Here is a 14,411-nt window from a genome sequence, read left to right as displayed (position 1 = left end):
AGATTAAGTTGGTAGCTCAAAATGTGCAGTTCTTCATGGATACTTGCATTTTCCTACAGTATTTTAATTATTGCTAACTATGGATCCAGGCTGCTCACTGAAGAGTTCAGATGAGGGGCGTATCAAGTTACTAGTATTTCTACCGGAAACTACTTACGGTGTATATATGTAATTAAATATATTTCAAAAAATAAAATAATTTCCAGAACCAGAACTATCCAGAGACAAAATGGTGAAATAGACAATATTTTTTTATGCCCCCAAAGGGAGGCATATTAAGTTTCTGAACCGTCTGTCGGTCTGTCTGCAATTTTCGTGTCCGGTCCATATCTTTGTCATCCATGGATGGATTTTCAAATAACTTGGCATGAATGTGTAAAACAGTAAGATGATGTGTCGCACGCAAGACCCAGATCCGTAGCTCAAAGGTCAAGGTCACACTTAGACATTAAAGGATAGTGCATTTATGGGCGTGTCGTGTCCATATCTTTGTCATCCATGGATGGATTTTCAAATAACTTGGCATGAATGTGTACCACAGTAAGACAACGTGTCGCGTGCAAGACCCAGGTCCGTAGCTCAAAGGTCAATGTCACACTTAGACGTTAAAGGATAGTGCATTTATGGGCGTGTCCGGTCCATATCTTTGTCATCCATGGATGGATTTTCAAATAACTAGGCATGAATGTGAACCACAATAAGACAACATGTCGCACGCAAGACCCAGGTCCGTAGCTCAAAGGTCAAGGTCACACTTAGACGTTAAAGGATAGTGCATTGATGAGCGTGTCCGGTCCATATCTTTGTCATCCATGGATGGATTTTCAAATAACTCGGCATGAATGTGCACCACAGTAAGACGACATGTCTCGGCAAGACCCAGGTCCGTAGCTCAAAGGTCAAGGTCACACTTAGACGTTAAAGGATAGTGCATTAATGGGCGTGTCCGGTCTATATCTTTGTCATCCATGGATGGATTTTCAAGTAACTACGCATTAATGTGTAGCACAGTAAGACCACGTGTCGTGCACAAGACCCAGCTCCGTAGGTCAAAGGTCAAGGTCACACTTAGACGTTAAAGGTCATATTTCATGATAGTGCATTGATGGGCGTGTCCGGTCCATATCTTTTGTCGTTCATGCATGGATTTTAAAATAACTACGCATGAATATGTGGCACAGTAAGATGACATGTCACGCGCAAGACCCAGCTCCGTAGGTCAAAGGTCCTAAACTCTAAACATCAGTCATAACTATTCATTCAAAGTGCCATCGGGGGCATGTGTCGTCCTATGGAGACAGCTCTTGTTTATTATTAAAATAAAATAATAATACCTACTCATCTTAAGGGGAATTTATTGTTTATTTACATTTAGGACACAGCATACATGTAAAAGAACACAATACAATGCATAAATATCACAAACAACATTTTAAAACATATTTTAAGATTCCATGTCAGAAGCTTGCAGAATCTACTGCTGGATGAAAAGTGCTTGAATTTGCATAAAACCTCCTTAAAGCTCCTTAAATTTTTTTTTTGCCTTGCAGACTGCATGAAAATTGCTTGATTTTACAGTACATCTCCTTGAATTTTCTTTCATCATTTGCTTCCACCACACTCCGTGCAAATCCAAAGTTGCCAAATATGAATGTTCGGTACGGGTACGATATGGAAATTAGGAACAACCCAAAAGGCGGTCTCCACTATTAGGAAGTAACTTCGAGTTACTCTGCCAAAACATAACAATACTGCGCATGCTCTACCAGAACACGCCAGAACGATATTTTCACATTTGGCGTTGTTTTGTTCCGTCGTTGTGTGGTGGGGCCGCCAGAACGAAAGAACGCCAAGAGGACGTTTTTTAGGGCGCCGTTTATAAGTGTCGTTCTTTCGTTCTGCCGCGTTGCATTCTTCATTATATCGTTTGGGGTGGGGGGGGGGGGGGGGGGCGCCATAACGAGGTAACAAAATAAAACGACAAAAAAGATAATTTTCCGAAGAACTATTAATCAATTTGATATGGCCTAAATTAATGCAGCTCAGACCATATAATATTATGCAGTTTTGCAAACGAAATTTAGTAGTGGCCTTTGGTGACATTATTCCTAGGTTGAACTCATTGGACACGGTCCAATTTATGTATCATATTGACAGTAAATAAAGCTCAGAAGGTATAAAAATATACGGTGTTTTCATCTTTCAAAGCATACTTGTAAAATATATTGCTAACACCACTTGGGGGACATGTGTCACATATTAGTGACAGTTCTTAAGTATGTCCAATAAGTGCCGAAAAAAGTAAATAACATTAAAGAAGAAAATAACAAAAATTGGTTTGAATGACAACTGGTTTCTTTCATGTTCAGTCATCAGGGCAACAATAACAATTGTAAAATGGTGTCAAACATCACATTGGCAGCGTGTCGCATTCAATGCTTCCCTGCCTCTATTGTGCTTTCCATCATACTTTGAATACAACTTCGGAAAATTTACCTGTTGAGGGCATTCTTCACTAACATTGTAGCTCTTATTTTGATTTCAGTTTCTGTCCAAGTGTATGAAAGTAAAGGTGGAAAAAGAAATTATGCGAAATCAGATTTTTGTCTTTTCTGCAAAAAAGAAATTGAATCTAAAATACGAAATCATCTTTTTGCCATGCATTCTGATCAGCCACTAGTTAAAGAGGCAATGACACTGCCATTGAAGTCATTAGAAAGGAGAAAAGCCCTCACCAAACTGCAGAATGAAGGAAACTATGTTCATAATATTGAGGTAAGTTCTATGAAATGAAATATTTCTTTATGACAGAATTATTATGCCCCCCTTCGAAGGAGGGGTATATTGTTTTGCAGATGTCGGTCAGTCGGAATGTAGACCAATCCGTTTCCGGATGATAACTCAAGAACGCTTGGGCCTAGGATCATGAAAGTTGAGAGGGAGTGCTGGTGATGACCCCTATTGATTTTGAGGTCTGTATATCAAAGGTCAAGGTCACAGTGACCCTGAATAGTAAAATGGTTTCCGGATGGTAACTCGAGATCAGTTGGGCCTAGGATCATGAAAGTTGATAGGCAGGTTGGTAATGACCAGCAGATGAGCCCTATTGATTTTGAGGTCATTATGTTAGAGGTCAAGGTCACAGTGACCCTGAACAGTGAAACAATTTCCGGATGATAACTCAAGAATGCTTAAGGCTAGGGTCATGAAAATCCAGGCAATAACTCACGAACACTTGGGCCTAGTGTCAGGAAATTGATAGTTAGGTTGGCCATGACCAGCAGATGACCCCTATTGATTTTGATGTCATTAGGTCAAAGGTCGAGGTCGCATTGGTTAGGAACAGTTAAACTGTTCCTGATCTTATCCAAAACCATAGGGTGTAGGGCTTTGATATTTGGTATGTAGCAAAATCTAGTGATCCCTATCAAGATTGTTAAGATTATTTCCCTGGGGTCAAATATGGCCCCACTCTGGGGGTCACATGGTTTATATAAACTTATATATAATAAAAAAAACTTTGAACACCTCTTGTCCAAAACCACAGGGCCTAGGGCTTTGGTATTTTGTATATGACATCATCTGGTGGTCCTCTACTAAGATTGTTCAAATTATTCCCCTAGGGTCAAGTATGACTCCGCCCTGGGGGTCACATGGTTTACATAGACTTACATAGGGAAAAACTTTGAAAATCTTCTTGTCCAAACCACAAAGACCATGGCTTTGATATTTTGTAATGTAGCATCATTTAGTGGTTCTCTACCAAGTTTGTTCAAATTATCCCTCTAGGGTCAAATATGGCACGGCCCCAGGGGTCATCTGGTTCATATAGACTTATAAAGGGAAAAACCTAGAATCTTCATGTCCATAAACATCATTCAAATTTTGACCACATGTTTAGTTTTGAGTGGCAAGATGAACCTTGACATGAGTTGACCTTGATCTTGACCTAGTGACCTACTTTCATATTTCTGTAGCTACAGCCTTCAAATTTGGACCACATGCACAAGTTTGTGTACCGAAAAAAACTTTGACCTTGTTATTGACCTAGTGACCTACTTCAACATTTTTGAAGGTACAGGCTTCAAATTTGGACCACGGACATAGTTTTTTGTTCCAAAATAAAATTTAACCTTGATTTTGACCTAGTAATCTACTTTCATATTTCTCAAGCTACAGCCTTCAAATTTGAACCAAAAGCATAGTTTTATGTACTGAAATGAACTTTGATCTTGAGATTGACCTAGTGAACTACTTTCACATTTCTGAAGGTACAGGCTTCAAATTTTGACCACTTGCATATTTTTGTGTTCCGAAATAAAATTTGACCTTGATTTTTGGCCTAGTGACCTACTTTCACATTTCTCAAGCCACAGCCTTCAAATTTGGACTGAGTGCATATGTTTGTGTTCTGAATTGAAATATGACATTGATTTTTACCTATTATCTACTTTCACATTTCTCAAGGGTGTTCGCGTTTACGGCGTTAAAGTATCTAAATACGCAAGGAATTTGGTTGGTACGCAAATTTATATTGAATATTCGAATGTATCGCTGCAGCCGTAGTTTTCATTTATTTTTGGAAGTTTACCAAATTTTGTATACTGTCAGATAGGCAAAAGTTTCATGTTTCTTCTGAAAAACAGCAAGTTTCAAACAATTTTTGCCAGATTTAAACACCCTAGAAATAGCAAAAATAGTTGATTTTAAGTTTGTGCAGCTCTTATCTGTTAGTTGATTACTTGATTTACACCTTACAGGGTCACTTGTTAGATGGACAAAATATCTTGTTACTTTCTTCAGCTTGCCAGATCGTACAATTGCCAATGAAGTTCTGCACTCTTGAAATAGCAAAAATAGTTGTTGTTAAGTTTTGTGCACTCTGAGGCCATTATTTATTTCTGGATGTTCATCTTACTGGGTCAGATGTTAAAGCAACTGAACTCCAGATTGTCAAAATGACGGGGGGAAAAAATTTCAATTCCTAGAAATTCAGTGTTACGATTGTGTCTTGGGCATTGAATTATGATCGCATGCAGAATACCGAAGAAGAGAAAGGCTAGAAATCATTGTTTTTGCTGCTTTTTCTGTCGAAAATTTTACCCCGTATGTCGCGGAGTAACTACACTGGTATAAAGTTTTATTAATACAAAGTCATGTGTACCTGCCAGCGTAGTGCAGTAGGTAGAGCAATCGGCCTAAATTTTGTTACCACGAGGTTCCAGGTCTGAATCCCGGTCAGGGACAAGCCTTTTTTTTTCTTCTTCTTATAATTGGCTGAGACACAAAAGTGATGTTTTTATGTTCACAGAATGTCTAATCATTGATTTTGTCAAAAGTAAAACAGGCCTCCTAGTGAAACCTTTAAAACCTTTAAAAACCTTTAATTTCAGAGCAAACCTTTAAAACCTTTAAATCTTCTGAAAAAACCTTTAAAACGGCCAAATAGCCTGTAATTTTCACTCAAAACCTATATTTTTGTTCAGACTGCTTGCCGTGCCAGTTTAAAGCAAGTAATGGTTATACTGCTGTATTTCCCTCCCTTTAAAGTGTTGTTATTAGGATACTTCTTGTGTATCTTTCATCTTGAGTTTTTCAGAATGCTGTTGTGTTCACCAGACCACATACATGTAGATGTTTGCAGTAGTGTTCACCAGACCATAGGTGTTCCATGTATTCAGCATAAGGTACCATGGAGCTGAATGCTTGAAATGGTCTGGTGACATGATGTTTACACTATGGTAACACTGGACAAGGTCTGGTGAAGATACAGCATTCTGAGCAAAGTTGATGTAGACACTACAAATTCAGGCTTTCAAGTGGCCCTAAAATTCCTAAAAATTCCTAATTTTTTTAGGTCTCCCTAGAATTCCAAAAACAATGCTCAAAAAGGGACAGATTCCTAAAAAAGCCCTTATTTTTTCAGTTGTCCCTAATTTTTTGTAATATCTGTCTGAACTTAAATTTGTTTTTGCACAAAGTCATGCATATAATCATCCAAATAATTTCTTGAAGTTTATTTTCTTTAAGATTCATTTTCAGAGGTTGCTTCTGTCAGTTTCCATGAGTTCCTAGGCTACATCTTCATGAAACATAGATTTACTTCATTGAGTGATCAGGCCTAGATCCATGGCTGAGCCCAGGAGGCCTGTGCCCCCATTTGGCTCATCAAAGTTGCACTCAACTATTTTGGCAAAGAATAAATATTTTCTCAAAATTAGGCCCAAAAACGCACCAGAGGCCACCATTCCATTTCTCTATTACAAAATTGTCCAGGGGGAGGACCCCCTGACCCCTCTTCCAATGAGGGGATTGCCTCTTCAGTACCTCAGATTTATATAAGTTCCCCAGAGGCCACCATTGATATCTACATTTCAAAACATTTCCAGAGGAAGAGTCCCCTGACCCTCCTAAAACTACAGGGATACCCTCTACCACACATCAATATTTAGACAAAAACATGCACTACAATCAAGCATTTTATACCTGTATTTTAATTTTTTTCAGAGTGGGGGGCAGCATCCTTACCTCCCTAAAATTAGGGGGCTACACCCTCCTCAAAATTTAGAACAAAAAATACACAAGCACCCACTATTTCATACCTGTATTTTAAAATTTTCCAGGGGAAAATTACCCCCTCCCCCCAGTTGAGAGAAGTACCCCTCCAGTACACCTCAGTATGTAAACAAATAAAGGCACCAGTGTCCACCATTTCATACCTGTATATCAAAAACTTATGTTGGAGACACATTTGTTCTAGAATGGTGCCCCTGCAAAAAGCAACAATATATAAAAGGACGGGCTTGACATGTTGACCTGTGGGCATTTAGTCCTAATTTAGCCCTTATTTTTTTGCAAAAATAGCCCTAATTTTTTGTCAAATTGTGCTTGAAAGCCTGTACAATGTATAAAACAGGAACCATATACAAAAAAGGTGATACAAATGTGCAGTGTAAGTAGGTATACCCATTAAGTTAGGTATGTATATCAATCATAATGTATAATTCAAACAATATGAGGTAATATCAAACATGCCTATTTCTGATATCTGGTTTTAGAGTGTGGGTTTCCATAATATGTGAATTAACTTTTTTTTAGTAAATACCTATATATATTATGTGTTTTCAACGAGAACTCCGACAAAAATAGCCTTTATTTACTCTTTATTTTTTAATATTTTACACTAAAAGGCCTTTTTTTCCATAGATTGGAGCCTTTATAAAAACCTTTATTTTTGTTCAGGCCTGCTAGGGGGCCTGGTAAAAGTTTACTCAAAATCTAAATTCAGTCGCTTTAAATGGATGAAAGATTTCAGTTCCTTTCTTAAACCAGCAGGATCAGGTAATTGATTGAATTTCAAAAGTATCTGATTTTTTATTGCTGTATTCTCTCTAGTGCCTTTTTTGAAATGTTAACCAAATTAGATCAGATGCAAGATCTGGAAAATAAATTAAACCTGATTAGAAAAATGCACCGATGTTATGCACCTTGGCCATAAAGTATTATCTTTTATTAAAGAATCACTCATAAAAGATTCCACTTGAAACTACGATACGCCTTGCTTTGTTTTTCATCCACATATGTATTAATTTTTGCTGTATAGCTAACTATCGATCATTACTAGGCACTCATTAAAAAGTGCAGTAAATTATTCATGTAGCTGCCTGGATAGAAAAAGGAGGCAATGGGTGAAAACTGAACTAACATTAAATAATGTTTAATAATAATAATCTTTTCTATGATTTTGCTCACTCAGTGAAACACATCTTGATCTATCATTTTAAAAACAATTAACCTGTACATCTTGACCTTTATTTCTTTATAAACAGGTACTTAAAAAAGGCAGTGGGAGATTAGTTGTAAGCAGAAGACCCAAAACAGAAACAGATGCGAGCAAATACATTCCCTGTGAATACTGTTTAGCCTTTGTCAGCGAAAACCTCTTGTGGCAGCATGCTTGGAGTTGTCTCTTTAGAGCATGTGAGATAGAGTCGGAGAAAAATTACCTAAGAAATGGAAAGCTGTTGATTCAAAAGTTTATAACACATAGTGTAAAAGAAATGGATGATCTGAACAATGAACTGGATAAGTTACTCAGTAAAATGAAAGAAACTGCTCGAAATCCAGGTGTTAAAAACATATGTAGTGAAGACCAGTTAATCAGGGAATTTGGTTTATCCTTACTGGAAAGGCTTGGGCTTCCGGAAGAGCAAAGGACCAAAGACCATGACAATATTCGCACAAAACTGAGAAGCGTTGGAAGACTGCTTCAAACACTTAATGAGGGACAAATGACTGATCAATCTCTCTCCTTTTTCATACACCCAAGGCAGTTCCAAAAAGTTGTCAAAGCAGTGAAAGAACTTTCCAGGCAAGTAGATTCACCAAAGTTGGCTTTGAATTTGGGCAATTACATAAAGCAGATCAGTATTTTAAAAGGAAGTTTGGCTGTTGATGAAGAGGATCCAAGAAAGAGGCAAGAAGCTACTGATTTCAGAGACCATTTCAATGCCCACTGGTCTTCCAGAGTGGCCAGTGTAGCCAACCGAACCATGAAGTTAAGAGCTTTAAACAAGAAACAGGACATCCCTTTGACAGCTGACCACGTAAGGCTTCGGAATTACACGAAAGATGCAATAAGTAAATGCTCTGATCATCACAAAATGACTTACAAAGAGTATGTGAGGTTTGCATGGCTGCTGATAGCTCGGATTGCTATGTTCACAAAAAGAAGGATTTCAGAGGTGGATGAGCTTACTGTGGATGATTTTAAAAACAGGATCCATGGGGAGGATACAGATGGCAACTCTGAGATAATTGAATCCCTTGACATTTCCGAGAAATTGCTCTACAAAAGGTATAGTCTTTTGTGTTATATCTGCTTATGATGTACCGTCAGGCCTTTTAGCTCACTTATCACTACAAAGCTTTTTTGATCGTGTTTTATCCGTCGTCCGTCCATTTGATAGAAACTTGAACAGAATGTTTATCTTGGTGATCTCTAGTTCAAGCTGTAGCAAAGAATTTTGTTAGAACTAAACTGAGGTAAGCGATACAGGGCAATCATGGCCCTCTTGTTTTATGAATCAAGGAGGTAGCCTGTCGCGTTTTTGAAGGGGAAAAATAATAGGCAATGGGGGTGGGGGGACAAAAATAGTCTTGAGGGAAACGTCTTCATCTTATTTGTTTTCCTGTTGGTATTTAAAAAATATAGAGTAATCTCCATTGGCCTCTTAATAATGAATGCATTTAAAAGATCTATCTTGGAGATTTATTTCCTCCTGTGTTTTGATTCTGTATAAGGACCCATTCCCATTTGAAAATAATAACTATGTTACAAATTTTAATCCTCAAAATTAAAAAAATACAAAGTAAAATTGCAAAACTTTCTGTATCCCAAATTGTCCTTTGTTTCAAGAATTTGTACATATCTGTATTTATTCCGGCTTGGTGCATAATTTTATAATCACTATTGCTACTTAGATATCCATGCAAACAAAATTTGCCTTTTGCAATTCAGGCTACATTTTATTTGTATAAGCATAAGGGTTGAAGCTTCACAGGATCATTTATTTCTTCTGAGATTTGATCACATATGTTCTCAAATGGCACATGGTTCGAATTTAGCCAGATTTTCTACTTGCATTTTTTCGCAAGTGGTATTTTTTGAATTTGCTAAATGAAAAAAATTATTAGAACATTAACACAAACATCCATGTGACGAGTCCAGCCAATCGTATTTGCGCTATATAAATAGTAGCTTATTATAGATTACCAAAAAACCCACCGGATGTGGTAAACGTCATCAAAATTGGTGCAGATACTTGTCAGCAGTTGAAGCGCACGGGACATGTATCAAGTGTAAACTTCGTTTACGACGAAAGATGAAAGAGTGCTCCGAAATTTGTTCTGCAAATGACAATGCACTGCAATGACCGCGAGTTGTTAAAGAAAGAACAGTGTAAGAGACAAGACGACCGTTAGAAATGCACATTATTCAGCCAAAAATTTTCTCTAAAAAAAATGCTGGTGTCTGAAATCTCACCGCGCATTTGCACTCACATTTCGCGAGTATGCGAGCTTTAATTCGAACCCTGACGGTTGTATTTCTTAAGTAGTAGAAATGCATTTGTATACAAACAAGTGTTAAATAGTAGCTGTTTAGCGGACAGATTTTTTAGCTCACTTGAGAAAATGCTCAGATCTATTGTGATCTCTTTTTGTCCATTGTTCATCTGGCAACATTTGTTAGAAACACTATCACTGATGAATCTACTAAGCCAGTGTCAACCAAAGTTAAACGAAATGTTCCTTGGATGGTCCTCTGTCAAAGTTATTCAAACAATTCATTTCTGTTTTAAACTGTGTTTGCCATCCCACATTGTAACCAAAAGGAATAAATATTTCAATCTTCTTGTCAAAAACTTCAGCTTAAAGCTTTGATATTTACTAGTATTAGGATTGTTCATATTATGCCCATTTACCTTACCAGAGGAGTCACTTTTTTTTTTTTTTCGAAAGCCTTTAAAGATCTTGTCTAGAACTGTAAGGCTTAGAGCTTAGATTTTAAACTCATTTTGGCAAATGCTCAGGGTGAGCTTTTAGTATCCGTCTGTACGGCCGTCGTCTACAAATGGACTTTTGTGCACAGTAGCGCCTTAATTTTTAGCTCACAGGCCTCGATCTTAACGTACTTTTTCTGGTAGCCAGCAGGCTACCAACTTGTAAATTCAAGTAGCCCGACCAGGTTTCTGGTAGTCCCACTTTGGAAAAGAGAAAAATATATTACAGTTTTCGCCTTAATTTTTTTTCAGCACTTGTCCTTTTGGGCAAGTAAGACGTTAAGAAAACCACTTGCCCGAAAACATGTTTAATTGCCCGAAATCATTTTGTTTATAAATATGATGTATTTTAGTTTATGCTTGATTCAACATTCAGTTATTTAAATGGTAGGCAACTAACCTACCCACACTATCTTTGGGCAGGCTAAGCCAACCTAAGTGGATAACCATGTTGCAATATTCAAGTAACTAGCAGACAGAAATTATGGGAGAAAAATGTAGAAAAAAAGTAAGACCTATATCAGTATCTAGTTATATGCCAGGCGTGAGGTTTAAATTTGCACTACCCTTCTAAAACTTACTTTTTTAGCCAGGGCCTTTAAAATATAATGTAGCTGTTCAAATTTAACTGCAATAATGTATCAGCCTGGTTAGCCCCCTCAACCCCCAAATAATGTTGTGTTTCTGGTGGCATGGCCAAAAAAAGTAGGGTTGGTAGGTCGGTATTTTTTTTAAGCATTATTATCAAGTAAATGTAGCCTATTATCACAGTCCGGGACGACATGGAGACAATAATCATCATCAACCCACCCATGTTTAAAGCGAAAAAAAAATAAAAAATTTACAATTATTGGTAATTATTCTGTTGATAAACAAGTAATTGGCCTTGTTCTCATCATCAATTAAAACCCCCTCAAGGAGCTAAAAGTGTGTCGGTATCATGGCATCTGAAGTGGACATCAAAGCGGTTTAGTTGCCCGGGATTGTCATGGCATTACGTCATGTTTTCACACTATGTGACACATCACTGTCTGATTGTATGGCCTTGGTTCTTTTAATTGCTGAGAAGAAATCATTAAAAAAGTATCTTCTTTATTTATTTTTTTAAATCCCGTATAAACTGACAGGTAAATGTGTCAAACGATAATAGTAGATATCCTACCTCTGTGACCTATTTGCCCTCAATGAATTTACGTTATTGTTTGAAAAGAGTATTCGACATAGTGTTGAGTCAAAAAAGACATCTACAAAGATACATCTACTTATTAAACTTATTAAAAACCACAGCGACATCATACTGCTTTATTTTAAAACAATTATTGTTTTTATTTTCGTTCACGAGGTCCCGTAACCTATTCATCCGCACTTGCAGAAATCTGTTTGACAAAAATCGTTTTACTCGATGTATTTAAGTTGCTGCCGCTTTTTATTTATTTAAGATTTTTTAATTCTGTTTATTGTACTTGTCAAAAGTCTGAATTTTAAGACTATAGTATGTATTATTTATTTACTTTTAGAAATAAATAAATAATTAAGATCGCACTAATTGAAATTTTACAAATAATTGTAATGGAACTTTGATCGTTTTTATAGAATTTTGCTACATTTCTGTCGACATCTTATTAAAATCGTTATAGAATTCAACTTCTAAAGCGGTGCTGAAAATTTGAAGCAATTATAATATTAAAAAATGAATGCACTACAAGCGTTTTTTGTGTACGTGTCGATAAACATTTAAGTAACGATGATACGATAGGTCGCACGTGCTCGTGGAATGGAAAATTCCTGGCATGACGTTTTGATATCTTTACAATTCGCGGGTAAATTCCAGTCAATCCAGGTAATTTTTATGGATGTAGTTTCTGAATTTTGTAAAGTTACTTTATATATTGCAAATCTAAAGTCTTCAATTCATGCATAATTACCTAACTGCTTGTTTGTTCCTAAGAGGTCTATAAACATCTTATAGACCGCTTATGAGGTCTATATAAGAATTTCAGACTTGTCCTATTTCTACTGTCTACACAAAAATCTCAAGAGCCTGTAGTGGGAATCGAACCTTGCTTTAATCGAACTAGTTGCTCCGATGCTAGTCCTATGCTCTAGCCACTGAGCCAAATTGTCGACACACTTACGCACTTGTCAGAGATTAAATTTAAAGTTATGCGCAAGCGACCGAAGCAATGCAGTAGAATCATGAGAAGTCTGTGCATGGCATTTTAGGTGAACGTGTGATTGACTTCGTAAATATAGTATCAATTGTTTTAAAAAAGAAAGTGAAAAAATTCCAACCAGTTTCACATATCTTGAAAATTGATCTAAACATTACTTTACTGTAAAGCTTTAACATTTGATTCTAAGCAGGTCTTGATATTTGTCTGAAAGTTAATACGGGCATACTCTTCCGTCAGAGTCGAGAATGCTTTATGAAACAGGAAATTTTATTTTACAAAGAAAAATAATGAAAATGATATAACTGCAAAGAAAAAATACAAACTGAATAAATTTCCTCCTTGTTGGTCTGTACAATTAGGCAAAAAAATAAAATAAATGTGGTTCCTGTTACATGGCCCAAAAAAAAATAGGGAAATAGGGTAGGTAGGTAGGGATTTTTTTTTTTTTTTTTTTTTTGAAACAATGGCGTATCAGCACATACCGGTGCTTTTTATGTACCCTTTGGTTACTAATCACCCCCTGCAGCATGTTAACCTTCTTTTCATGAAATTTCCTTGCTACTATATTGCTTTCTTCTCCTGATCTGTATATTTATTTCATTCTTTCCATTTTATGTTTGCAGTAACATGGCTTGCAAAGTGAATGTTTGACATGTGAAACATATTATCCATCACAGGACTTGGGTATTCAGGTTAGAAAAGTACCTATAACACAAGTCAAAGCTGCAGATATGTTATATATTTAGTTTATTTATGCATTCTGAATATTACTAAGTCCCAAACACAGGCCAGGAAAACGGTCACTGGGATAAAAAATTTCAGGCACAGGCCTTAATCTGATGTAATTTGTACATTTTGTAATTAACTTGAAAAAGGTAAATTTGCATATATTTTATCATCATGGTGAAGTTTTATAGTCTAATACTTTCTTGAAGATTGACTTTATTTCTTTGTTTAAATATTTAATAGCTTTAAGTTGGAGGATATATTTTAACTCTTAGCACGCTAAGTAAGTAATTGGTGGAATTGCACTCTGCTACTGAGTAAATTTTTAGGAATTTAAGTAATTCCAGGACATATTGTTAAGAATACTGTAAAACAATTTTAATTGTTGTTTTTACTAAATAACTTTTACTATTTGTTAGATATAGTATACATGTAACAAATTTGGCATGCTGTACACATATATTGTTATGTACAAGTACATAATTTTGGGTGTCTTCTTGTCAAATCAGGGTATATTATGATACGCCATTCTTGTGATAATGTAATGATAATCTATATCAATACTTTTTATATGGCAATGTACGTATATTTAAGTGTCAATTTAAAGAGCTAAATAAACTTAATTCCTTTCTAAATAATTATAAAAAAAAACAACATTTGCGTCAAATTCTGACTAATTGAATAGACACACATTGATGATTTCAGAGAGAGACAATTTCCCAAATGTGCACAGACCTTTCATGTAATGCAAAATGTAATGTCCTAATTGCTGACATAAAATTTACAGGTTCGTAGCAAGTTGGGCATTTTGTTATATTAATAGTATCAAATAAATTGGGACACATGTTGTCTTGTTCTTTCTTGTAACTATTTCTTTTTATCATATATACACGTTACAAACAATCTTCATATCCGGAAAAAATCTGGACTTTGAAAAACAAAGGAAGCA

At 36.2% G+C, this 14,411-nt stretch overlaps 1 protein-coding gene across 1 annotated transcript in view; it reads left to right on the top strand.

Moving 5' to 3' along the window:
• Positions 1-14,411, top strand: part of LOC128548751 (uncharacterized) — a 30,371-nt gene that overhangs the window by 5,138 nt on the left and 10,822 nt on the right. Inside the window, exons 4-5 of the mRNA XM_053524160.1 lie at positions 2,546-2,775; positions 7,830-8,857. Of these exons, the coding sequence (XP_053380135.1) occupies positions 2,546-2,775; positions 7,830-8,857 (1,258 nt within the window). The remainder of the gene's footprint in view (positions 1-2,545; positions 2,776-7,829; positions 8,858-14,411) is intronic.

The sequence above is a fragment of the Mercenaria mercenaria genome, chromosome 15 (assembly GCF_021730395.1).
Source record: "Mercenaria mercenaria strain notata chromosome 15, MADL_Memer_1, whole genome shotgun sequence".
NCBI lineage: Eukaryota > Metazoa > Mollusca > Bivalvia > Venerida > Veneridae > Mercenaria > Mercenaria mercenaria.
The sequence above is the reverse complement of the archived record's forward strand: the minus strand, read 5'-3'. Positions and strand labels throughout refer to the sequence as shown.